Below are 22,484 nucleotides of genomic sequence, written 5' to 3'. Positions count from 1 at the left end.
CCCTAGGGGGCAAAAGCAGCGCCTGCCACAGTGTCCCCCTCGGCGCCCCCTCCGCGGTGGGGCTGCCCCCCTCGCCCCCAGGGCTCCAGCTGGGGCCTCAGGGCAGGAGGTTTCTTCCTCAGCGTTGTCAGGTCCTGTCCCAGTCCAGCCACACGCTGTGCCTGCATCCTTATCTACCTGTGTGTGTGAGTACAGGTGTGTGCTGGTACGCCTGCTGGGGGGGTGTGCCTGTGCGCGCGCCTTGTACACACACATGCCGTTATCTACATACGTGTGCTGTGACCTATGTACACGTGCCGTTGTGCACACACACACGCTGTTAGGCACACAAAGGTGCCGTTATGCACACACGTGTCGTTATGCACATGCATGTGCCATTGTGCACACATTATGCACACACACACGTGCCGTTGTGCGCACACATGCCGTTATGCACATTATGCACACACGTGTGCCGTTGTGCACACACACGTGCCATTATGCACACAAAGGTGCCGTTATGCACACACGTGTCGTTATGCACATACGTGCCGTTGTGCACACACGTGCTGTTATGCACACACACACGTGCTGTTGTGCACGCACATTATGCACACACACACAGGTGTGCATACACATTATGCACACGCACGTGCTGTTGTGCACACACGCACGTGCCGTTATGCATACACACATTATGCACACACGCACACACACGCACACACACACACACGCACACACACACGTGCTGTTGTGTGCACACATTATGCACACGCACACAGGTGTGCATACACATTATGCACACACACGTGCCGTTGTGCACACACGCATGCGCACACACATGCACACACACATGCTGCCGTTATGCACACACGCACGTGCCGGTGCGTGTGAACACGGAGGGGGCGGGGCGGTGAAGGGGGCGGGGCCGCGGAAGGGGGCGTGGTCAGCTCGGGGGTGGGGCCCCGCCGAGCCGCGGCCCGTTGCCCAGACGCCGTCCAATGGGCGGGCGCGTTGCTAGGGAGCGGCGGGCCAATGGGCGGGCGCGTTGGCGTTGCCGGGCGCCGCGCGGGCCGGAGCGGCCGGGGCGATGCGGGGGCCCCGCCGCCATGGAGGTGCGGTGCGGGGGGCTGCTCTTCAGCTCCCGCTTCGACTCAGGGAACCTGGCGCGGGTGGAGCTGGTGCAGCCGCCGGCGGGGGCGGCGGCCGGGACCCGGGCTGCCGCGCTGCCCCCCGCCGACTATGAGTTCAATGTCTGGACGCGGCCCGACTGCGCCCAGACCGAGTATGAGAACGGCAACAGGTGACGTCGGGGCCGGGGGGGACACGGGGAGGGACACGGGGGAGCTCGGGGGTACACCCGGGCAGGGGCATGGGGACGGCTCGGGGCCGGGGATCCGCCGGGGAAGCGATCTGGGGGGGTCTCAGGGGAGCTGGTGGGCTGCAGGTGTCTGGGAAGGGGAGGCTGCGGAGGGGGGCTGCGGGGGTGGGTGGTGGCTGGTGCGGTGCTGATAGTTCCGGGAAGGGGGCTCGGCGGGGCTGGTGGGGGGCTGTGGGGAGGGGCTGGGGGCGTGGGGTTAGGGCCTGCTGGGTTAGGGATGCTCAGGGAGGGAGGGAGAGGGGTTCATAGGGTCCGTGCCCCCCCGGGAGAGGGGCTGGAGGTGTGTCCTGCGGTGGGGCTGGTGGGGTCCAAGGGGCCGGGAAGAGGGGTTAAGTGGAACTGGGAGGCTCCGGAGAGGGGCTGGGGAGAGTTGGGGTGGTGGCTGGTGGGGGCTGGGGGGCCTGTGGAGAAGGACTGGGAGAGCGGGGTGTAGCTGGCAGAGTCAGGGGCATTCCAGGAGCAGGTGACTCCTGAGGTCTGTGCCTTCCGGGAGCCTGACGGGCTCCTGGCAGGGGGGAGTGGTGGGCTCTGGAGCACCGGGGCAGGGATTGATCCAGCCCTGCTCTTGACCCCCCGACACAGGTCCTGGTTCTACTTCAGTGTCCAGGGGGGGGCCCCAGGGAAGCTGATCAAGCTGCACATCGTGAACATGAACAAGCAGAGCCGGCTGTACTCCCAGGGCATGGCCCCCTTCGTCCGCACCCTGCCCGTGCGGCCCCGCTGGGAGCGCATCCGGGAGCGGCCCAGCTTCGAGGTGCAGGGATAGGGCTGAGGGCCTCAGCTGGAAGGCAGGGAGAGGGTCCCGGGTTTGGGGGGGAATTAACAAAGCCCTTTCCCAGGGCTGAGGACCCAGCTTCTCTCTGCTGACACTTCGGCTGGGATACAGGCTCCTGCTGGGTGATTTCCCAGTTGTGTGTATGGGGGAACCAGAGATCTGTCCCCAGAGCACACATGGGACATCCCTTCCTGTCCACGCATTGCCAAAGTGGCCAGTAAACAGGTCCTCAGGGAGCTGGGGCGAGAGCCCGGGGGCTGGAGCCACCTCTCATAGCCCCATTGAGCTGTTTGGGCCTGGAGCAGGACTTGGTTTCAGTCCAGCAGGACCTGCGTGGGGACAGTTGCTTTTGGGTGCTTAGGGCTGTCCCCACTCCATGCAGGCTGTGACGGGGAGGCAGTGATCCCCCTAGCATGCCCCCACGCCACGTAGCAGGGCCAGAGAGGATCCTCCTGTCCCCTGGTGCAGGACAAGGTGACTCTTGATTTGGCCCATGCCAGTGCCAGGAAGGGCTATGGCACACAGCTGAGCTTTGCAGTGCTCGTTCACCTTGCAAATTGTGCCAAAATAGTGATTATTCAGTCTCTGAGTGCTGGGGGGGTGGGGCACAGGGACCAAAAGAACCTCCTGCCCCTGAGCCAGGTGTCCCTTTGGGAGCCGTGTGCCTACAGAGAGCAAGCAGGGAACCAAATGAAGCAGGGGGCTGTGGTAGCTGTGGCTGCCCCGGGAGGTGGCTCTGTGTGGCCTCAGCTCTGCCTCCACTCCAGATGGTGGAGACACAGTTCGTGCTGTCCTTCGTCCACCGGTTCCTGGAGCACCGTGGGACCACCACCTACTTTGCCTTCTGCTACCCCTTCTCCTACACTGACTGCCAGGAGATGCTGGCACAGCTGGACAGCCGCTTCCAGGAGTGCCAGCACATGTCCCCTAGCAGGTGCCTATTCCTGAGCCCCACACCTGGCCCTCACCTGCTTGGCTCTGCCCCAGCTCTGGCTGCGGAGGGGGTTCCCTTTGCACGCTCCTCTAGGCCCCAGCTCTGCACAAGCAGCTGCAGCAGCTCCTCCTGAGCCTGTGGTTCTGAGGGGCTTCCAGAAGGTCCTTTGGGCTGGACCCCAAGCATTACCAAGGGTAGGAAGAGCCATAGCAGACCTGCTATCCTGGGTGTAAGGAGTGGGGTACTTGGAGGCTGGGACTCCATTTGCTTTCCCTGTCCTGGCAGTGGGAAGGTCCCAGCACCTCTCCTGCTGCTCCCTTCCCCATGGCTATGTTCACGGGGATCTTGCTGCCTAGGCTGGGCTCTCTGGGCATTGTGCTGAGAAGGTCCCCTGAGCTCTAGAATTTTTTCTCAGAGAAGGACAGAGCCATTCCTGGGATGTCCCTGCAGATCACTCTGTCCTGCAGCCCTCCTGCCTCTAAGGCTCTCTATGACATGGGGCCAGGGTCATAAATACCTTCTCCTAGATAAGGGGTGAGAGGGCTGTATTGGAAAATATTTGTTCTAAATTGTCACACGATGGTGAGCTATGAGAATTCCAAAGCCTGGCAGCAGGGGAGGCCCTGGCTGAGCATCCCTCCTTGCCCTGCAGCCCCCTCGACTCCGTCTATTACCACCGGGAGCTGCTCTGCCATTCCCTGGATAAGCTGCGAGTGGACCTTCTTACCATCACCTCTTGCCACGGCATGCTGGAGAAGCGGGAACCCCGCCTGGACAAGCTCTTCCCGGACACCAGCACTCCACGGCCGCACCACTTCACCGGGAAGAGGGTGAGCTGCTGCACCAGCTGTGAGGCCACCAGCTGCCGTGGCCCATGTGTCAGGGCCGTGCTGCCACCCTCACACCTCTGACTCGAGAGGTGTTACATCGCAAAGGACTGGAGCAGAGTCTGTGACAGCCCCACTGAAATGTGGGGACCAGCAGCCTGCCACCACCTGCTTGGCACCCTGAAACACCCTTTGGTGGTGTCATGCACCTCTTCCTCAGGGCAAAAATCAGTGTCAGGTTTCCCAGGAGTTTTGTTCTGTTCTCATTTTATTGCTGTTGCCCCATGAAGCTGGTGGCAGTACCATGTGTGGGGTGTCAGACCCTCGTGTGGGGCACGGGGACAGGCGGGAGCTAAGGCTGCACAGAGCCCTTGGGGGATCCAGGTCTCCTGCTGCACTATGCAAAGAAGCCACCAAAAACTGTGGGTAGGCCCCCTGAGAGAGTCCAGCCCCTTGGGGAACCCATCACAGCATCCTAGGGCAGCAGGAACTGCTTGTCCCCCCTGCTCTGTCCTTGTCCCTAGGTGTTCTTCCTGAGCAGCAGGGTCCACCCTGGAGAAACACCCTCCAGCTTTGTCTTCAATGGCTTCCTGAACTTCATCCTGCGGGAGGAGGACCCCCGCGCCCAGATGCTGCGGCGCATGTTCGTCTTCAAGCTGGTTCCCATGCTGAACCCTGACGGGGTGGTGCGGGGCCACTACCGGTGAGTGGGCAGTGGGGCCAGGGGGCTGGGCCCAGCTCCTGCTCTGGAGACCACCATCCGTGGGGTCGTGGCTGTGAGGAACAGTCCCAGGAGCTGGCGGTGGCAGAGGAACAAGCCAAGGCCTGCTGGCTTGGCAGCCAAAACCTGGGATGCCCAGGCAGGGCTGGGAGCAGCTGTGTCCTGTGCAGGTCACCCAGGTCAGGGCTTTGTCCCAGTGTATGGGAACTGGGACAGCTTCAGGGAGGAGGGAGGGAGGGGACCGCTCAGGGCTGGCTGAGGCACATGCCAGGCCATGAGAGCTGTTCTGGGCTGCCCTGGGACAGAGCCTCTGCCTAGAGGGGTGGTTTGGCCGGTTGTGCCTTGGATGGAGCTCAAAGACCCAGCAGTTATGAATGGCACTGTGTGAAGGGTCTGGTATCTCCTCTCCCTGCAGAACTGACTCCCGTGGGGTGAACCTGAACCGGCAGTACCTGGACCCCGATGCTGAGCTGCACCCTGCAGTCTATGGTGCCAAGGCCGTGCTCCTCTACCACCACATCCACAGCCGCATCCTGCCAGGCTCTCCTGACTGGAGGACCTTTGTCTCCCCACTCAGTCCTAGCTCATTAAGCACAAAATCCTCCAATTCCCCCCTCAGCAGCAGTGCCCCACCCCCGGACCCAGCCCTCTCGGAGCTGGAGAAAGCCAAGAACCTCCAGAACACCTGTGCCTGGCACACCAGCACAGCCCGTGGCACTGCTGAGGACAACCCGCTGCCAGCAGAACCTGTCACCCAGCCAAGCAGGGACCCAGCACTCTGGATCCTGCCCTCCAGCCACCCCCCAGAGCCCTGCGAGGAGCGGGGTGGGGGGCCTCCAGCAGCCCCCACCCCTGAAAGCATCCCACCCCAGGACAGTGGGCTGGCCTACTACGTGGATCTGCACGGCCATGCCTCTAAGCGCGGCTGCTTCATGTACGGCAACAGTTTCAGCGACGAAAACGACCAGGTGAGGGCCGGGGGGAGGAGCACACAGATGCTGGGCAGGCTGGGACCCTTGCGCCACTCTGCCCCCTCCCTGGAGTCCCCAATGCCCCCTTCTGCTGTGGGGGACAGGTGGGAGATCTGGGGCACCAGGCTGGCTCCTCTCTGGCTCTAGGGGAGTTCGCTCTCCACCCCTTTTCCCCACATGGCTGTGACCAGGGCAGCAGCAGCACGTCCCGTCATTGCCCCAACAGGAGCTGGTGTGGACAGAGGAGCTGCCCCTGCTTCTCCTCAAGGATAAGGGTGGGCAGCGGAGCTGGGAAGGGTCTGGAGCACAAGTGTGATGAGGAGCAGCTGAGGGAACTGGGGGTGTTCAGCCTGGGGAAAAGGAGGCTGAGGGGAGACCTTCTCACTCTCTGCAACTGCCTGAAAGGAGGTTGGAGCCAGGGGGATTGGTCTCTTCTCCCAAAGAAAAAGTGATAGGACAGGAGAAACAGCCTCAAGTTGTGCCAGGGGAGGTTTAGATTGGATATCGGGAACAATTTCTTCATGGAAAAGGGTTGTCAAACACCAGCCCAGGCTGCCCAGGGCAGTGGTGGAGCCCCCATCCCTGGAGGGATTTCAAAGCCATGTAGCTGTGGTGCTGAGGAACATGGTTTAGTGGTGGCCTTGGCAGTGCTGGGGTAACGGTTGGACTTGATGATCTTAAAGATCTTTTCCAACCAAAACAAATCTGATTCTATCAGAGTGAGGGGAGCTGTGCTGCTGTGTGAGAGGCTGGCATTGGGCGGAGGGGACCCGGCTGCCATCCCAGTGCATCTCAGTGCCTGGCACTGGTAGCGCTAGAGCAGCACGAGGAGCTGAGGGCTCCCTCAGAGTCACCCCAGCTCCCTTCTGCCTCGCAGGTGGAGAACATGCTGTTCCCCAAACTCATCTCCTTGAACTCACCTCACTTCGACTTCACGGGCTGCAACTTTTCAGAGAAGAACATGTATGCCCGGGACCGGCGGGATGGGCAGTCCAAGGAGGGCAGCGGGCGTGTGGCCATCTACAAAGCCCTGGGCATCATCCACAGGTAGGAACCCTCACTCTGGCTGGTTCTCCTCTGGCCTGGAAGGATGGGGGATGCTAAGGGAAGGTGAAACCCCTCCTGCAGAGGCAGCTGCATCCCCTCTAGCTCCCCTGTGGGGCTGGGGGTGGCCAAGGAGAGTCTTGGGTGCTTGGTGCAGAGACTGGGAGTCAGACATGCCAGGTGCTGCTGTGTCCCTGAGCTGCAGGCATGCCTTTTCTGCTGGTGCAAGACTTTCCCAAAGGAATTATCCTGTTTCCCAAAGGAATTCTCCACTTTCCCAGATGTTTATATTTGCATGGAGCTGTAATTAAAACCAGTTTAGTCATGGTGGGCTCATCTTCCCCAGACCCAGTGTGCGAGGTTGCCGTGCAGGATCCCAGCCTCAGCCAGCCCATGGTTGCCTGGGCCAAGGATGTTCCTGTGACCTGTGGCAGCCGTATCTGTTCATCCAGCAGTGGATGGGATGTTCTGTCACATTCCCATTCCTGCCCTGGTGGCTTGGGAATGCACAGGTGGCTGGAGCAATCTGTCCCATGGCCTGTCCTACTGATTTTTAGCAGCATGACCAGTAGCGCAAGGCATTGTCCCCTTCTGCTCTGGTGAGACTGCACTGCAGTGCTGGGCCCAGCTCTGGAGTCCCAAACGCAAGAAGGATATGGAGCTGCTGGAGTGAGTCTGGAGGTGGTCACAAAGATAATGCAAGGGCTGGAGCAGCTCTGCTCTGGAGACAGGCTGAGAGAGTTGGGGTTGTTCAGTCTGGAGAAGAGAAGGCTCTGGGGAGACCTTAGAGCACCTTCCAGGACCTGAAGGGTCTACAGAAAAGCTGGGGAGGGACTTTTGACAAGGGCAGGGAGTGACAGGATGAGGGGGAACAGTTTCAAGCTGCAAGAGGGGAGACTGAGATGAGATCTTAGGAAGAAATTCTTTGCTGTGAGGGTCGTGAGACACTGGCCCATATTGCCCAGAGCAGCTGTGGCTCCCCCATCCCTGGCAGTGCTGAAGGCCAGGTTGGGTGGGGCTTGGAGGAACTTTGTTTAGTGGGAGGTGTCTGTGCTCATGGCAGGCAGTTGGGACTGGGCGATCTTTAAGATCCTTCCAAACCAAACCAGTCTGTAGTTCTAAGTGGAGAGACAAGACAGATCTGCTCTTCCCCAAAGCTCTGCTATTTATGTTGTGCTAGTGGGCCTGGATCTCATTGCCAGGAAATTGGCACTGCCTGAGGCTTTGACCCAGGGAGCAACGTGCCGTCCCTCCTCCTGCTCCGCTTGCCCTGTCCCCTCTCCCTAGCCTGAGCTTGCCAGGGGTGACCAGAGAACATCTTATGGTTGTTGCCTCACCCTGAAGTACAGTGGTTGGGGTGTTCCTGATAGCTGTGGGTGCAGTGAATGTTGATGTAAAAGAGGTGGGCACTCAAGTGCTTCAGGAGCTCAGTGTCAGCCCTCACTGGCTGTTGCTGCTCCCCTGTGACCACTCCTGCTCACCTCTGTCTGGTTCTCACTTTGGCCTTGATTTGGGGTCTGGTTGTCTGGGTACTTTGCCATGGGCCACTCTCCTGTCCTGGCACCCTGCTGCCATCAGCTGTTTTTTTCTCCCTTTTTCCCTTTTCCAGCAGACCCAGCACACATGAAGTGGGTGGCAGCAAGATCTGGGCTCAATGGCAGGAACCACATCCCTTCCCAACCCCACCTGGGGCTGGGGGGCATGTAGAAGGACCCCAGCCCCACTCAGTGGGGACCCCTGGGGTGACACAGGTCCCATTTGCTCTGCAGCTACACCTTGGAGTGCAACTACAACACGGGGCGGGCAGTGAACAGCATCCCGGTGGCCTGCCACGACCATGGCCGGGCCAGCCCTCCGCCCCCACCTGCCCTCCCTGCCCGGTACACTGTGGAGCTCTTCGAGCAGGTGAGGGGGGCCCATCCCACAGGAATGCCGCTCCCGGGAGCCCAACCGGTGCCTGCGGTGGGGACAAAAGGAGCTCGGGGATGTTTGGCATTTGGGGCCGAGTTTTTTCCTCTTGGCTTTCCTGCCCCTGCTGGTGGCCAGGGCCCGGCTCAGCGCCGCCTCCTCCCCACAGGTGGGCAGAGCCTTGGCCGTGGCAGCGCTGGACATGGCCGAGTGCAATCCCTGGCCCCGGATCGTCCTTTCAGAGCACAGCTCCCTCGGGAACCTGCGCGCCTGGATGCTGCGGCACGTGCGCGGGATGAGGGGCGCGGGCGGGGGCCCGCGGCGGAGAGGAGGTGCCAGGACCCCCCCCAGGAGCTCCACGTAAGGACCCACCGGGTTGAGTGGTCGGGAGCTGCAGGATAACGCCAATTAGAGATGATAAATGTACTCCAAGTGAGTCGCCCTGCAGCTAATGAAGCCCAGCTTTCTTTGCTTGCTCCAACCCCCTGCTGGGGCCCCTGTGTGCCCCTGCCCAGTTCACTTTGGGAGCTGCAGGGTCCCTCGGCTCCGAGGGGCTGTGGGGGACAGCCAGCATCTCCTGCATCCCCTTCGCTCCCTCCCCAGCCTGCACTGGCATGGATTTGGGACTGAGGGCAATGGAAATGATGCTGCTGCCCCAACAGCATGGTGGGGAGAGCATGGGGGATGGGGGTCTGCAACAGCCCCAGGACACCCCCTCAGGACATTCCTGTCCCTAGCTTCTCACCAACCTGGGGGTTCCAGTTAAGGCAATGTCCCTGCAGTGGCTGCAGCCCATCGCTCGGTGCCTGGGGGCAGACAAGGGGGGCACAGAGGGGACCCCCTCCCCACAGAACCGGGCTGAGCCTCCTATTCCTCCTCCCCTTCCAGTGGGCTCCCAGCCTCGGCCTCTGACGACACCCTGTGCCGCACCAAGAGCTTCAGCAGTGGCGCCAGCGGGAGCAGCCAGGACTGGCCACAGGTTGGAGCCTCCCCCAGTGCTGCTGGTGGCCGCGGCCACCCCCCAGGCCTGGCCCCAGGGAGCCAGAGCACCGGCCAGGGCAGAGGTAAGCCGGGCTGGGGGCCCCTCATGCGCCTGCTCTGGTCCCTGCCAAGCTGCTGCACCAGGCCGCAGCCCTGAGGAGAGGTCTGTGTCACCTGTGTTCTGATGTCACTCTGTGCTGTGCTCAGATGTCATACAAGTGGTTTTGCATGGAAGAATGTGTGTGAACCACATCCCTCCCCTCGGAAGGGTCCCAGGTGCCCCATGCTCAGCTCCATGCTCCATCCCAAGTGGAGCAGCCCTGGTCAGGCTAGGACAGGCTCCACATGGTGAGACCCCAGGCTGTGTCAGCCCATTGCTGCCAAGGACTGATGGGGACTGAGGGACCTGCCCACCTAGCTGGGCTGTGCCAGGGTATGGCCAAGGGGCTGCTGGAGAAGTCAGCAGAGAAAACCTCCACTCGCCTTGCCCCTGCTGCCCCCAAAGCTTTCCTGAGGCCAGCATGGACACACCAACGTGCCTTTTCCCTTCCCAGGCACTGCTGAGCCACCAGCAATGGTGGCACATGGCTCTGGCCCTGGTGAGGCAGGGGGGCAGATCCGTAGTCACCCTGAGCTTTGAGCACTGGGCCAGTCCCAGCCCTGGGGGCGCTAAGCCACCTGCACAGCCGGGAGAGGCTCCCTGATGCATCCCCCACACCAGCACCAGTGACCCTGAAACAAGGCGAGGTGCTGGCTAAGCCCCCACGTTGACTGAGCCCCCCATGCTTGCTGGGGCTCCGTGCCAGGGCAGTGCCAGCAGCTCAGCTTGGGGCACTTTGGGGGCTGGGTGTGAAAGGCGGCCAACGGCAGGGGAAGCCCCAGTGCCCTGTGCTGGTCCTGCAGCCTCTGACTGGGGAGCAGGGCTGGACTGGGAGCCTCAGTTGGCCATGGGGCTCTGGGCTCCATCAGCACCGTGGCTGGGTGGTGGGTGAGCAAGGGTCCTCTGGAGCAGGGGGCTGACTGTGGGACTTGGGGTGACCCTGGCCCTGTCTGTATCTCTGGGCTGTGGGTGCCAGTGCTTCCCGGGAGCGATCACTGTGTCCAGCTGTCACCTTGTTCCTCCTGTGCCGCCTCATTGTTGTGTCCCATCACCCTCCATGTTGCAGTGACCATGTCTCACCTGTCCTGAGACCGTGGCAGGGAGGAAATAAAAGGCTGATGCTCTCCTATGCCCGGTGTGGTGTCTGTTCCTTCTGCTGCTGAGCCTGGCCTGGCCACAGCAACCCGCTGGCCGATCCCCAGGGACTGGGGAGGGCCGGGCACGCCAGCAGGAACAGACCCTCTGCTCCTCCTTCCCTGCCCCAGCACCACTCGGTGCTCCAGCTGCCGGCAGTGCCACCACTCTCTGCATGCAAGGCCTCAGCAGCACCAGCACTGCCGCGCCTGCGCTGGGAAATGCGGCCCGGGAGCGCTCTGACCCACAGCTCTGCCCCCTGAGCCCCTTGTCATGGCCCTGCCGGCCGTGCCATGCCAGGTGGTGCCGGGAAGTGGACGGGAATGCTGAGATCCTGTTCCTGCCAATACCAGGCCCCTGCCCCACCAGCCATCAAGCCCTGGCTGCCCTAGGGACTGGTGTCGCCACAGTTGGCTGAGCCCCAGGGGGTCTGTGGGACCCCCAGTGCCCCACATCTGCACAGCCTTGCCTCATCGCAGTGGCTTTGCCAGTGCTCCTGGCTCACCTGAGCACTCTCCATGCTGTCCATTCCCCAGGGGACCCTGTCCTGATGCCACTGCCCCTCTGGGCTGGGTATGCCCTGGGCAGGAGCTGTAACACTCCTCCCCTCCAGCTGTCTTTGAGTGATGAGTGGAGCAGACCTGGGCTGTCCCCACACCATGTGTCCCCCTCACACACCCCCCGTGACCCAAGCCCTGTCTCATTTGTCCCACAGGGACCCTCCTGGCGGGCACCCGGGCAGCGCCGAGCACCGGCACTGGCCACAGAGCACAGGAGGCCCGGCACGGCACAGGAGAGCTGGCAGCTGCCCATGGCACAGCCCCGCTGCAGGTACCGCTGGGCACTGGGAGGACAGTAGGGCCTGAGAGGGGGCTGCCCCATGGCTCTGCCTGCCTGGGGATGTGGGGCTGGGGAGCACCAGGAAGGCAAGCTGCCCAGGAGGTGTCAAACCTCTCCAAAGCCACCCACAGCTCTGTGGGGTATGGGGCACAGCACAAAAACCACTTGGCTGGATAGGGGCTTCCCTAAGGGCTCAGAGACCCCCGTCTGTGGGGCTGACACTGTCCATGGAGCTAAGACCCCCCCATCTGTGGGGCTGAGATCCCTGCCCGTGGGGCTTTGCCAAGTGTTCTGGCCTCATGCACTGCTCCTAAGCCGTGCCTCCCCTCCCAGGGCAGGGCTCTGGCTCTGTGAAGCCATAGCAGCCAGGGGTACCCCCACAAGCCTGGGGGCAAACACCCCTCCAGGCACCCACTCCCCTTCCCTCACTGCAGGTGCTGCCAAAGAAGTTGGATGCCAGGAGAGCCCCAGAACATCCCAGGTAGGTGCTGGTGTAGCCAGGGTGGGGGGAGCCCCAAGCAAAGCCTCCCTGGGCAGCACGGGGGTCACCACACTGGCAGTGACACCAGCCCCTGTCCCTGCAGAGCTCTGCCAGGAGATCCTTGTGCCCCCCGGGGGGGCACTGAGCACCGAGGGACACGTCCTGCACCCCCAGGTATGGCCCCGTGGCAGCGGGGGGACCCCAGTCCTGCTGATGCTGGATGGGCTTGGGTAGGGGGCTCTGGCCCTTGCTTACCCCCCTCTGGCCCCTCACAGCGCCCAGCCACCGGCACCCCCTCGCTCCGCTCCTTCCAGCAGCTCCTCTGCTCCTGCGCTGAGGCCTGACCGCAGCTGCCAGCACCGGCCCCACACTGTGCCGGGGGCCCCCCCGTAGTCCCCCCAGACCAAAGCTGCCCCATTGCAGAGCCCTGCGGTACGGGGGGGGGTCTGCACCTGCTCAGCCACCAAGACAGTGAGCACCGCGCCAGTGCCCGCTGCAGCCGCCACCACCCGCGGTACTGTGGCTCAGCGTGGCTGCTGGCAACGCCCACTCCTCCCCGCGGGACCGGTGGAGGGGCACGGGAGGGGCACGGGAGGGGCACAGCGGCTGCTGGGAGAAATTTTTAAGTCACACGGTGTTGTTTGGAATCATCGTGTTTGCATTAAAATTTGTTTAGAAAGAGCACGGCCGCAGGGCAGCACCACCGGGACAGGCAAGAGGAGGAGCGCCGGGGTGGCACCGGCGTGCTGTGGGCGAGGGGCTCCCCCATGGCCCCCGCGGGGCGGTGGGCTCAGCCCGACGCGGCCCTGCGGGAGGGAAGGGGGCGAGCGGTGCCGGTGCGGTGGGTCACGGCAGGCAGGGCTGCGGCGCCGCTGCCGGGGCTCACTCCTGCTTCTTGGGGTTGTTGACGGCCACGTAGTGGTAGAGGACAACGAGGAGGAAGAGGGACACCCCCAGCATGTTGGCGAAGATGGCGAGCTGCACGTCCGTGATCATCCTGGGGGGAAGCGCTGGCACCACGGGGCAGGGACCCCTACCGGGCCTCTCCCCCCCGCCAGGATCCCCCGAAACCCCCCCCATCCTGGACCCCCACTGGGGAACCCCCAAGCTCCCCCCAGAAGCGCAGCCGGGCTGCCCCTCGCGCCTCCCCAGCAAGGCCTGCCCTCGCCTTCCTCCCGCCACGCGCCCCTTACCGGGACCCCCCGAGACGCCCTCCCGGCAGGGCCCCGGGCCCCGCTGGCCCCCCCACCCCAGACAGGGCCGCGCGTTGTCGCCGCGCCCCCCCCGGCGGGGAAGGGGACCCCCCCGTGCCCTCCGAGCCCCGGGACCGACCTTCCCTCACCGCCCCCCCCCCCACCTGCGCTCACGCGCGGCCGGTCCCGCCGCCGCCGACACGTCTCCCAGCACGAGGCGCCACTTCCGGCCGCGGGGCAGGGTGGGAAGGGCGGTGGCGTAAGGGGCGGGGCAGGTGACGTCACACCCGCCTGGGGCGGTACCGTGACGTCACTGCCCCGTCCCTGCCCTCCCGTGACGTCACGGCTGCCGGGCCGTCGCCTCAGGGCTCTCCACGCCCCACGCGGCGCGGTGACGTCACAGGCCCGAGCTGCGGTGACGTCACGTCCCGGCTCACCCCGAGGCTCGGTCGGGAAGGGGCGGGGCCACGGCCGGGAGGGGGAGGGGCGGGGCGGGCGGGGCCCCGGGCGGCCGGAGCTAATTATAGCTGCGGGGATGGGGCCGCGCTGGGGGAGCGGGGCCGGGATGGGCCGGGATGGGCTGTGCTGGGGTGTACTGGGGTGTACTGGGACGTGCTGGGCTGTGCTGGGAGGTACTGGGCTGTGCTGGGCTGTACTGGGAGGTGCTGGGCTGTGCGGTGCCATTCAGGGTTCTACGGGCTGTGCTGCGCATCTGGCGGGACCGGCCACGGGCCGGGTGTCCCAGCGCACGCCCTCCTCTCCGTGGCTGCGCCGGGATCAGCAGGGACCCCCGGTGCGAAGCCCCTGCGACCCCCGGCTCTGGCCTGGCCCCGGGGCAGCCAGAGCCCTTGTCCAAGCAGAGCCGGACCCACCGCCCCCCACAGCCCGGCACGGCCCCTCCCAGCCCCCCACAACCCCTGTGGGCGCTCAGACCGGGGGTGACACCATCCATCCCCCCGGGAACAGCCAGGCACAGCCCCAGCATCTCCATCCCCCCTGCCCTCCCCCCCTCCCCGCCAGCTGCCGGCAGCTGTTTGTGCTTAACCCGCATTCGGGAGCCCCTGAGAGCAGCGAGTTCCCGCGCCGCCGCGCCAGGCTGTGACGTCACCGCACAGCCGGGGCCAAGGCGCGATGTCACCGGGAGGCTGTGACATCACGGTGTGTGCCGGGGAAGCCATGGTGTCACTGCAGGCCCGGCGTTCCAGGGCGGCTGCAGCGTCACTGCCTGTGTCCCCCGGGTCCCCATCGCGGCGCCAGCGCTGTCAGGGCAGGGCAGTGCCCGGCTCTGCCGCGGCGCCAGGCGCGGGGCCTCAGCGCCGAGTGGGGACACGGCGGCACCGCGCTGGGACACGACACTCCAGCACCGTGCCGTGAGGACACGGACGGTCACATGGGGATGTGGGTGGTTGGGTGCCATGTGCCAGGCATGTGGCTGCCGTGTACTGGGAGCCACTGGTGGGGCCAGGTCAGGCTGCAGCAGGGAACAGTGCTGGGGGTCGGCAGCGGCCCCGAGGGGGGGGGGCACTGTAAGGACGCCCCTGGCCGGGCAGGGCTGGGACCCCCACGGCGGAGGGGCTGTGGCCGCATGGTGCCGAGGCAATGCCGCGGCCGTGCGGTGCGGTAGGCGTGGGCAGCCGTGTGAGGCGGTGGCCGTGCGGTGCCGCGGTGGTGGGGAACGGGGCCGGCGGTGGCAGCCCCAGCTGCGGCAGCCCTGGCCCCCCGCCCGGCCCCTCTGGCTTCCCCCAGCCCTCCCGGCCCGGCCTAACGAGAAGCAGATGTGGGGCCGGGGGGGCCGGCGGGGGCCGTGGTGCCCGGCGGAGGCCGCGCCGTGCCGGGGCAGGAAGCAGGGGGCCCCGGGGACCCCGCGGTCGGCGGGCAGCGCTGGGGCGGCTCTGGCGGCGAGGGGCTGGCCGAGGCGCGGCGAGGGGAGGGCAGAGCCGCCGTGCCGAGCCGTGCCGAGTCGTGCCGAGCCCCGCGGCACAGAGCCAGGAGGGACGGAGCCGCGACGGGACGCGCCATGAGCTGCTGAGCCGGGCCGAGCCCCCCGAGCAGAGCCGTGCCGAGCCGTGCGGCAGTGCCCAGCATGGCCCCCTGGCTCTGGCCGTGCCTCCTGGCTGCCCAGGCCCTGGCCGCCAACTTCCCCCCCAGGTACAGCCTCTACACCGGGGGGTCCGCCCCGCTCAGCCCTGGCCAGGCCGCGGCCCCCCAGGGCCCCACCGCACCCCACGGCGCTGCCCGGGCCGCCAGCCGGCACAGGTAGGAGCTGTGACCATCGGGGGGGTACGTGGGGGGCACTGCCGGCCCCGCAGTGCCGGGGGGAGTGGGGGGCAGAGACTGCCCCGACGCCACAGGACCCCAGCACTGGCCGGGCACCCGCATGTGCTGTAACCAGCACCCCGGCAGGTGCTGCCATGCCGGCTGCCAGGGGTGGGGCTGGGGGCTCCCCGAGCTGATGGGGCTGCCCCCCACTTGCTGATCTGCCATCCCCAGTGCCGGTGGGTCCGGTGGTGGGTGCATGGGAAGCATGGAGGGCTGCGAGGGGCCAGGGGCACATGGAGATGACGGCGCTGAGTGAGGGCTCACAGAGGGGCTTGGGTGGGAGCGAGACCCTGGTGTGCGGAGTGAGGCTGTGAGCTGGGCTCGGTGTGGGCGGGTGCCGGCAGCCCTGGGGCCGGCTGCTGTGGGGCCGGCAGTTCCGGGGGTTCCGGGGGTCCCAGGCATTCCGGGGCTGCTCCTGCCTCGGCATCCTCACATCCCGGTGCGGGGTCTATGCTGCCGGGGAGCAGCTGAGGAGCTCGGACCCACCCTTTCCCTGCCCATGCCATGCCGGGGGCCAGCGGCTGGGGCCAGGCAGCTGGGGCCGTGGGACTGGAGTGGGGCAGCTTGTGGCAGGGGGCTGAGGGAGGGCCCACGGTGGGCTGGGGTCACACTCACCGCAGCCACATCAGCGCAGTGGCAGCGTGGCCATGTCGGGTGGAGCAGTCGGCGCCTGCCCCACAGCCGCCCCACAGCAGCCCCATGGCCACACCACAGCAGCCCCGCGGCCACACCACAGCAGACCCCCACCCCGGGGTGGGGGCAAAGGGCCCAGCTGCAGTCAGGGGTCTCCTGGGAAGGGAGGAGGTGGGTCAGGCCCCCTCAGCCCAGCCCCACAGCACTGTGGGGAAAGGACATGGCTGAGCATTGACCTGGGGCTCTGGGGGCACAGCAGGGTCACCCCCATGGGTTGGGGGACACAGGGACTGTCCCCACTCCCTGCCCTTTCAGGGGGCTCCTGTCCCAGCCCACCCCATCCTACATTCCCATTCATCCCATATCCCTATCCCAGAATGTGACATCCCCACTCCGGGGTGGTGGGACCCCAGGGCAGCCCGGGGGGTTCCAGGGGGCGGAGGCTGTGAAGGCTGGGGGGGAAAGGGAAGGGAAGGGGGAGGCGGGGGGGCCGTGGGTCGGCGCAGGAATTCCCAGCGGCCCCTGGGGAGGATCCTGGAATCCAGCCGGGGCCTGAGGGGAACGGCCGCAGCTCCGCAGGACCCCACCGCAGCCGGGGGGGGGTGCTGAGGCTGGGGAATGCTCCGGGGGGCTGGGGAGGCCTAGGGGGGGTGCCGGGTGTGGGACTGGGGGGGCTGGGGCTGGGGATGTGCTCCTGGCTCAGGCTCGGACCATATAAGGCTGTGCCAGGGTCCCTCAGCCTGTGGGACTGCACTGGGGTCCCACACCATGGGGCTGGGTCCTTGCAGGCTGTCAGGCTGGGCCAGGGTCCTGTGCTGTGGGGCTGGGGTCCCTCCTGTGGTGGGTGGGGTGGGGGGAGCAGTGCTCTGCCACTTGACGCTGCCCCCATCCCCTCACCATCCACTCTCAGGGGGTTTAACCCTCACTTGGAGACTCCTAGCTGGGGGGCTCGGAGGCCATAGGGGGGCTGAGGCCCCATTGTGGGTGGCTGCGCTGGCTGTCTCTGCCCCCCAGGTGGCAAGGGCACCAGGGACATGTGGGGGGTGATGGGGCAGGTGATGGGGCAGGGGGGACGCCACAGTCCAGCATGATGAGTCCAGCTGCCCCTGCCCCAGAGCCCCTGTCCCCATGGAGCTCCTTGGGGGCTGCCCCATGGCTGGGGGCTTCGGCCACTCCTTCTGTGCCACTGGACCCTGCAAAGGGCCCTGGTGCTGCAGGCAGGTGTGGGGCAGGATCGGGCCCGTTGACCCACACTGCTGTGCTGGGGTGGTGGCTACTGGGGGGACCAGCAGGGCAAGGGGTCTGGTGTGTGCCGGGAATGCCTGGCACATGCCAGGGATGCTCGTATGTGCCCAGGATGCCAGTGTGTGCCAGGGATGCCTGGTTGTGCCGGGTGGGCTCCTGAGTGTTCCCCACAGGAACTGGTGTGCCTACGTGGTGACGCGCAGTGTGAGCTGCGTGGTGGAGGACGGTGTCGAGAGCTTCATCAAGCCGGATTACCAGCCCTGTGCCTGGGGGCAGCTCCAGTGCCCCCGCATCCTGGCGTGAGTGGGGATGAGGACAGGGCTGGGGGGCTCTTTGGGGCCTGGTTCAGCTGTGGTTTCACTATTCCCCCCCGACCGTCGCCACCGTGTTTATCCTCCCCGGGTCCGTGTTTACTTTTTCGCAAGAGCCGGCGGCCTCGAGCACTGCAGGGGGTGAGCGACATCCCCTGTGCCGGCAGCCCCCAACAGGATCCTGGCCCACCCTGTGGGACCCCTGCCCACTCCAGGACCACACTCCATGCCAGCAGTTCAGTGTTGGGGTTGGAGGCACAGGGTGATGTGGGTGGTGGGGTGATGGGAGCGGGCAGGCGGGCAGTCCCCCCCGACACCAGCAGGTGAGCAAGAGGCCAGTGCAGGCAGGGGCTGAACCACGGCTGGGGTTTGGTTCAGCTCGCTGCTCTGCATGGATGGGGCAGGGGGCTGGGTGCAGGCAGGGACCCTCACCCCCCGCCTTCCTATGCCCTCAGAAGGGGTCCCATCCCCCCACTGCAGCAGGCCCCTCTGCCCGCAGGTACCGCAGCTTCCTGCGGCCCCGGTACAAGGTGTCCCAGCGGACAGTGTCAGAGCTGGCCTGGCGCTGCTGTCAGGGCTACTCAGGCCCGGACTGTGCTGAGGGGCCGGCACCAGCATCCCCCCTGCCCACCGGCCACCCCCGGCCCCGGCCCGGCCGACCCACACTCTCTGGTTTTGGCAACCCTCTCAGCGGCTTGGGGGGCGAAGGTAATGCCGGCGATTGGCGGGCACTGGTGCGGTGGCCCTGGTGTGACCATGAGTATGACCACAGTGACCATGTGGGGCAGGTGGAGGGGACGCAGAGAAGCTGCGGCGGCTGGAGGAGCAGGTTCGGCGGCTGAGCGAGGAGGTGGAGGAGCTGCGGGCCAGGCGGGAGCCCCCGCAGCGGGCACCGGATGGTGGCACCGAGCTGGCAGCTGAGACCACCGAAGTGCTGAGCCACGTGCAGCGGCGGTTGGAAGAGCTGGAGAACCGGCTGCCAGGCCGGGAGGGCCTGGGGGCTGCGACGGCACCGGAGCTAGAGCAGCTGCAGGAGGCCTGTGCTGCCTGCCTGGCCGGCACAGAGGGGCTGCGGCACCAGGCGGCACAGAACCGGGAGCGCATGCAGGCGCTGGAGCAGCTGGTGGGCTCCGTGGACCAGCGCAACCGGGAGGCGGTGGAGACAGTGCAGCGGCACATCAGCAGCCTGAGCAGCCGCCTGGCCCCCGGTGCCGGTGCTGGTGCTGTGCCCGATGAGCTGCTCCGGCGCCTGTCTGAGCTGGAGCGGCGGCTGGAGGGGCTGCCTACAGCGGTGGGGCCGGGACCAGTGCTGGCTCGGCGTCTGGCTGAGCTGGAGGGGCAGCTGAATGCCTCGCGGGCTGGGCCCTGGCCCCCTGAGCCAGAGGGGCGGCCAGGGGGGCTGCCGGGGCGCCTGGACAACCTGAGCCGGGCAGTGGAGGGGCTGGTGGCCAGCGGGGACCAGCACAGCACCCGCCTGACTGAGCTGGAGGGACTGGTGGCCCGCTGTGGCCAGCCCTGCCCTGCAGCCCCCCAGGACGGGCAGGAGGAGCCGGGGGGGCAGCTCAGCCCCCTCCTGCGGCAGCTGGAGCGGCGGCTGCAGGACACTGAGGGGCAGCTGCGGGCACTGGGGGCTGGCGAGGAGGGGCCAGCTGGGACCCTTGGGGGGCTGCGGGGGCTGCTGGGTGCACAGGGGGAGGCTCTGGGGCGGCTGGAGGGGCGGCTGGGCCAGCTGGAGAGCGGGGGAGCTCTGGCCGAGGAGCTGGACCAGCTCCGCAACCGCACAGGGCGGCTGGAGGCTGAGCTGGGGGGCCTGGGTGGCCCTTGCTCTTGCACCGCTGTGTCACCCCTGGATCTGGAGCAGCTGCGGGCAGAGGTGGGGGCCTGCACGGCCGCCTGCCGCCCGCCCGAGCTGGAGCCGGAGCCGGAACTGGAGCCCGCATCGGAGCCACCACTGGAGGGTTTCGGGGTGTTTGGGGGCAACTTGCCCTGGGAGCTGCGGGGGCTGCGGGAGGAGGTGACGGCTGCCCTAGTGTCCCTGGGGTGGCTGAACGCCACAGTGCAGGAGCTGCAGGACGTGCTAGAGCAGCAGGACGCCCGGCAGCGCCAGCTGGGCGTCCTCACCGACCGCATCGTGGCCGAGCTGGACACGGCGGCGGCTGCGGCAGCCGAACGGCAGGCTGAGAGCGAGGAGCGGCTGGAGGGGCTGGTGCGGGAGCTGCAGGCGGGGGGCTGCCCCCCTGGCGTGGAGCCGCGGCTGGCCGTGCTGGAAGGGGTCTGCCAGCAGCTGGAGACAGTGGCTGGGGGGCTGCGGGGGGTCCGCGAGGGGCTGGGCCGGCACGTGGCCGGGCTGTGGGGCGCCGTGCGGGAGCTGAACGGGACGGTCACCGACACCGCTGCCCACCTGGGGAAGGTGCTGGATGGGCAGCGGGGGCTCAGGGCCATCAACGCCAGCCTGCAGGAGCTGCGCGGGGAGCTGTGCCGCGGGGGACAGCGGGGAACAGACGGTGGGTGGGGCAGGGGGACGTGGGGGGCATGGGGTCATGGGGGGCACAGAGGGACATGGGAAGCTGCACTGCGGGGAGACCACGGTGTGTGGGACACAGGGGGACATGGGGAATTGTGCCACGGGGGAATTGGGGGAGCAATGTGTGGGGAGCTGTGTGGGGCATGGGAAGACATGGTGACATGGAAACGTGGGGGACATATGGACATGGGGTGGGGCTGGGGGCACAGGGCTGTGGGTAAGGTGCTTGGGGACACTGATGGAAGCATGGGGACATGTGGAGACATAGGGATAGAGGTCTTTGAAGCATGGGATGGGGGGCTGGGGGGTGAAGGAAGGGCTGTGGTATGGTTCTGATGCCCCCATCCTCCCTTCTAGGCCCCCCCGGGCCCCCTGGTCCTGCTGGCCCCAGGGGTGAGATGGGCCCCCCCGGCCCCACTGGCCCCCCTGGCAAGGACGGAGAACAAGGCCCAGTGGGCCCCCCTGGTAAGGAGCAGCCCCCCCACCCATCCCACCCCGCCTGCCATAGGGCAGCACTGGCCAGGCTGGACCCTGTGCCCAGGGGGTCTTGCCCCAAGCTGGACCTGCAACCCCTTCCTCACCTTCCTCCTAGGGCTGCCAGGAGAGAGAGGTAGGGCTGGGGGGAGATGGGGGTTTGGGGGGGGGATGTCGGGGGCAAAGGGGCTGGTGGTGCAGTGGGAGAACGTGGTCAGGGGGTTGACAGGGCAAAGGGGTAGATATGGGGGGGTCAGGAGCTGCAGCTTCTGGGTTGGGGGATGCCGGGAGGTCAGGGACCACCAAGGGAGGTCAGGGGTGCTGGGGGAGGGGCAGGAGATGCAGGGGGGGCTGAGTGGTGCTGGAGCGGGTTGGGGTGGACACCGGGTGCTGGGTGGTCAAGTGCCGCCCACTGACATGGGGCCCAGGCACAGTGGGTCAGGGGATGTCAAGAGGTGGCCGGAGGGGGCTGGGGGTTGGTTGGGGGGTCCGGTGCCACCCTGACCCAGGGTCCAGGCCTGCAAGGAGAGCCAGGCTCCGTGCCCCGCATTGCCTTCTCGGCCGCCCTGAGCACGCAACGCACGGAGCCGGGGACCGTCCCCTTCGACCAGGTCCTGCTCAACGACGGCGGCGCCTACGACCCCGAGACGGGTGAGGGGGGAGCACCGGGGGGGATGGAGGACTGGTAGGTGGGAGTGGGCTGTGGGTCGGGATCCTGGGAGGGCTCTGCCTATCCCGGGTGTGCACTGATGGCTGTGGGGTGCTGTGGGGATGCAAACCCCATCCAGGGGTTCAATAGGTGTCGTCGTGGCCCTGGGATGCAGAGCCCATCCGGGGGTCCTCGGATTTCTGTGGGGTGCTATGGGTTTCCCGGGGGTGCCATAGGAGTCCCAGGTGTGCCATGGGGGCCTGGAGTTCTTGGATGTGCCATTCGGTCCAGGGGGTGCTGTCGATATTCCAGGCTTTCTGTGGGGATGATGTGGGGTCCTGTGGGTGCTATAGGGGTCCTGGGGATGCTGTGGGGGTGTCCTGGGGTGCCTTGGCGGTCCTGGGGTCCCCAGTGTGTTGTGGGGGTCTCGAGGGTGCTTTGGGGGTTCAGGAGGGGCTGTGCGGGTCCTGGGGGTGCCGTGGGGCTCCCGTGTCTATCTGTCCCCGCCCCTTTGCAGGCATGTTCACAGCGCCAGTGTCTGGGCGGTACCTGGTGAGCGCGGTGCTGACCGGGCACCGGGCCGGGCCCCTAGAGGCCGTGCTGGCCCGCTCGGGCCAGGGCATCGCCCGCCTGGACTCGGCCGGGTTCCAGCCCGAGGGGCTGGAGAAGGAGCCGGGGGCCGCGCTTCCCCCTGCCTCCGGCGCCCTGGGGGTCTTCTCCCTCCTGCTGCCGCTGGCGGCTGGCGAGACCCTCTGTGTGGACCTGGTATCGGGGCGCCTGGCACACGCCCCCGACGAGCCTCTCACCGTCTTCAGCGGGGCCCTGCTCTACGAAGAGCCATAGAGACTCCCCACTCCCCCTACCCCCCTGGGGGTCCCCACACCCCGCCGGGACACCCCTTCCCACACCCCGTTATTTATCAGCACCCCCCACTCCCCGTTCCCCTGCTGCCACAGCCCTTCCCAACACTGTCCTCCCCCCCCCTTCCCACACACAGACACCCCCCCCCAAATAAAGACACGGCACCGGGTTTTGTACCCGCTGCTCCAGCTCCTTCCTG

General features: G+C 66.4%; 3 protein-coding genes across 4 annotated transcripts; 2 read left to right on the top strand and 1 right to left on the bottom strand.

Annotated features, from left to right (window-relative positions):
- Window positions 1–1,088: 1,088 nt before the first annotated feature.
- AGBL5 (AGBL carboxypeptidase 5) lies at window positions 1,089–12,640 on the top strand. 2 transcript variants are annotated; one of them, XM_051615368.1, is made up of 14 exons: window positions 1,089–1,282; window positions 1,943–2,114; window positions 2,903–3,069; window positions 3,722–3,899; window positions 4,421–4,599; window positions 5,033–5,585; window positions 6,466–6,635; window positions 8,402–8,537; window positions 8,710–8,900; window positions 9,429–9,604; window positions 11,471–11,586; window positions 12,030–12,076; window positions 12,180–12,250; window positions 12,352–12,640. In XM_051615368.1, exons 1-14 carry the CDS (start codon window positions 1,089–1,091, stop codon window positions 12,411–12,413), a joined length of 2,412 nt encoding a protein of 803 aa, XP_051471328.1. In that variant the 3' UTR covers window positions 12,414–12,640. The 2 variants fall into 2 exon arrangements, 1 of the variants encoding a protein (XP_051471328.1); XR_007889102.1 differs by lacking the exons at window positions 11,471–11,586; window positions 12,030–12,076; window positions 12,180–12,250; window positions 12,352–12,640 and having other exon boundaries at window positions 8,710–8,972; window positions 9,429–9,524.
- Window positions 12,641–12,713: 73 nt separating this feature from the next.
- OST4 (oligosaccharyltransferase complex subunit 4, non-catalytic) lies at window positions 12,714–13,540 on the bottom strand. The gene is made up of 2 exons (XM_051615366.1): window positions 13,434–13,540; window positions 12,714–13,073 (listed from the first exon to the last, which is right to left on the bottom strand). The coding sequence occupies exon 2, from the start codon at window positions 13,070–13,072 to the stop codon at window positions 12,959–12,961; it is 114 nt and encodes a 37-aa protein (XP_051471326.1). The 5' UTR covers window position 13,073; window positions 13,434–13,540; the 3' UTR covers window positions 12,714–12,958.
- A 1,569-nt stretch (window positions 13,541–15,109) lies between these two features.
- EMILIN1 (elastin microfibril interfacer 1) lies at window positions 15,110–22,466 on the top strand. The gene is made up of 8 exons (XM_051615703.1): window positions 15,110–15,525; window positions 17,640–17,765; window positions 18,277–18,485; window positions 18,566–20,281; window positions 20,659–20,766; window positions 20,894–20,911; window positions 21,292–21,426; window positions 21,942–22,466. The coding sequence occupies exons 1-8, from the start codon at window positions 15,353–15,355 to the stop codon at window positions 22,265–22,267; spliced, it is 2,811 nt and encodes a 936-aa protein (XP_051471663.1). The 5' UTR covers window positions 15,110–15,352; the 3' UTR covers window positions 22,268–22,466.
- Window positions 22,467–22,484: the final 18 nt, after the last annotated feature.

Source organism: Apus apus, chromosome 3 (genome assembly GCF_020740795.1).
Source record: "Apus apus isolate bApuApu2 chromosome 3, bApuApu2.pri.cur, whole genome shotgun sequence".
Lineage (NCBI taxonomy): Eukaryota > Metazoa > Chordata > Aves > Apodiformes > Apodidae > Apus > Apus apus.
This window is presented reverse-complemented; position numbering and strand designations above follow the sequence as displayed.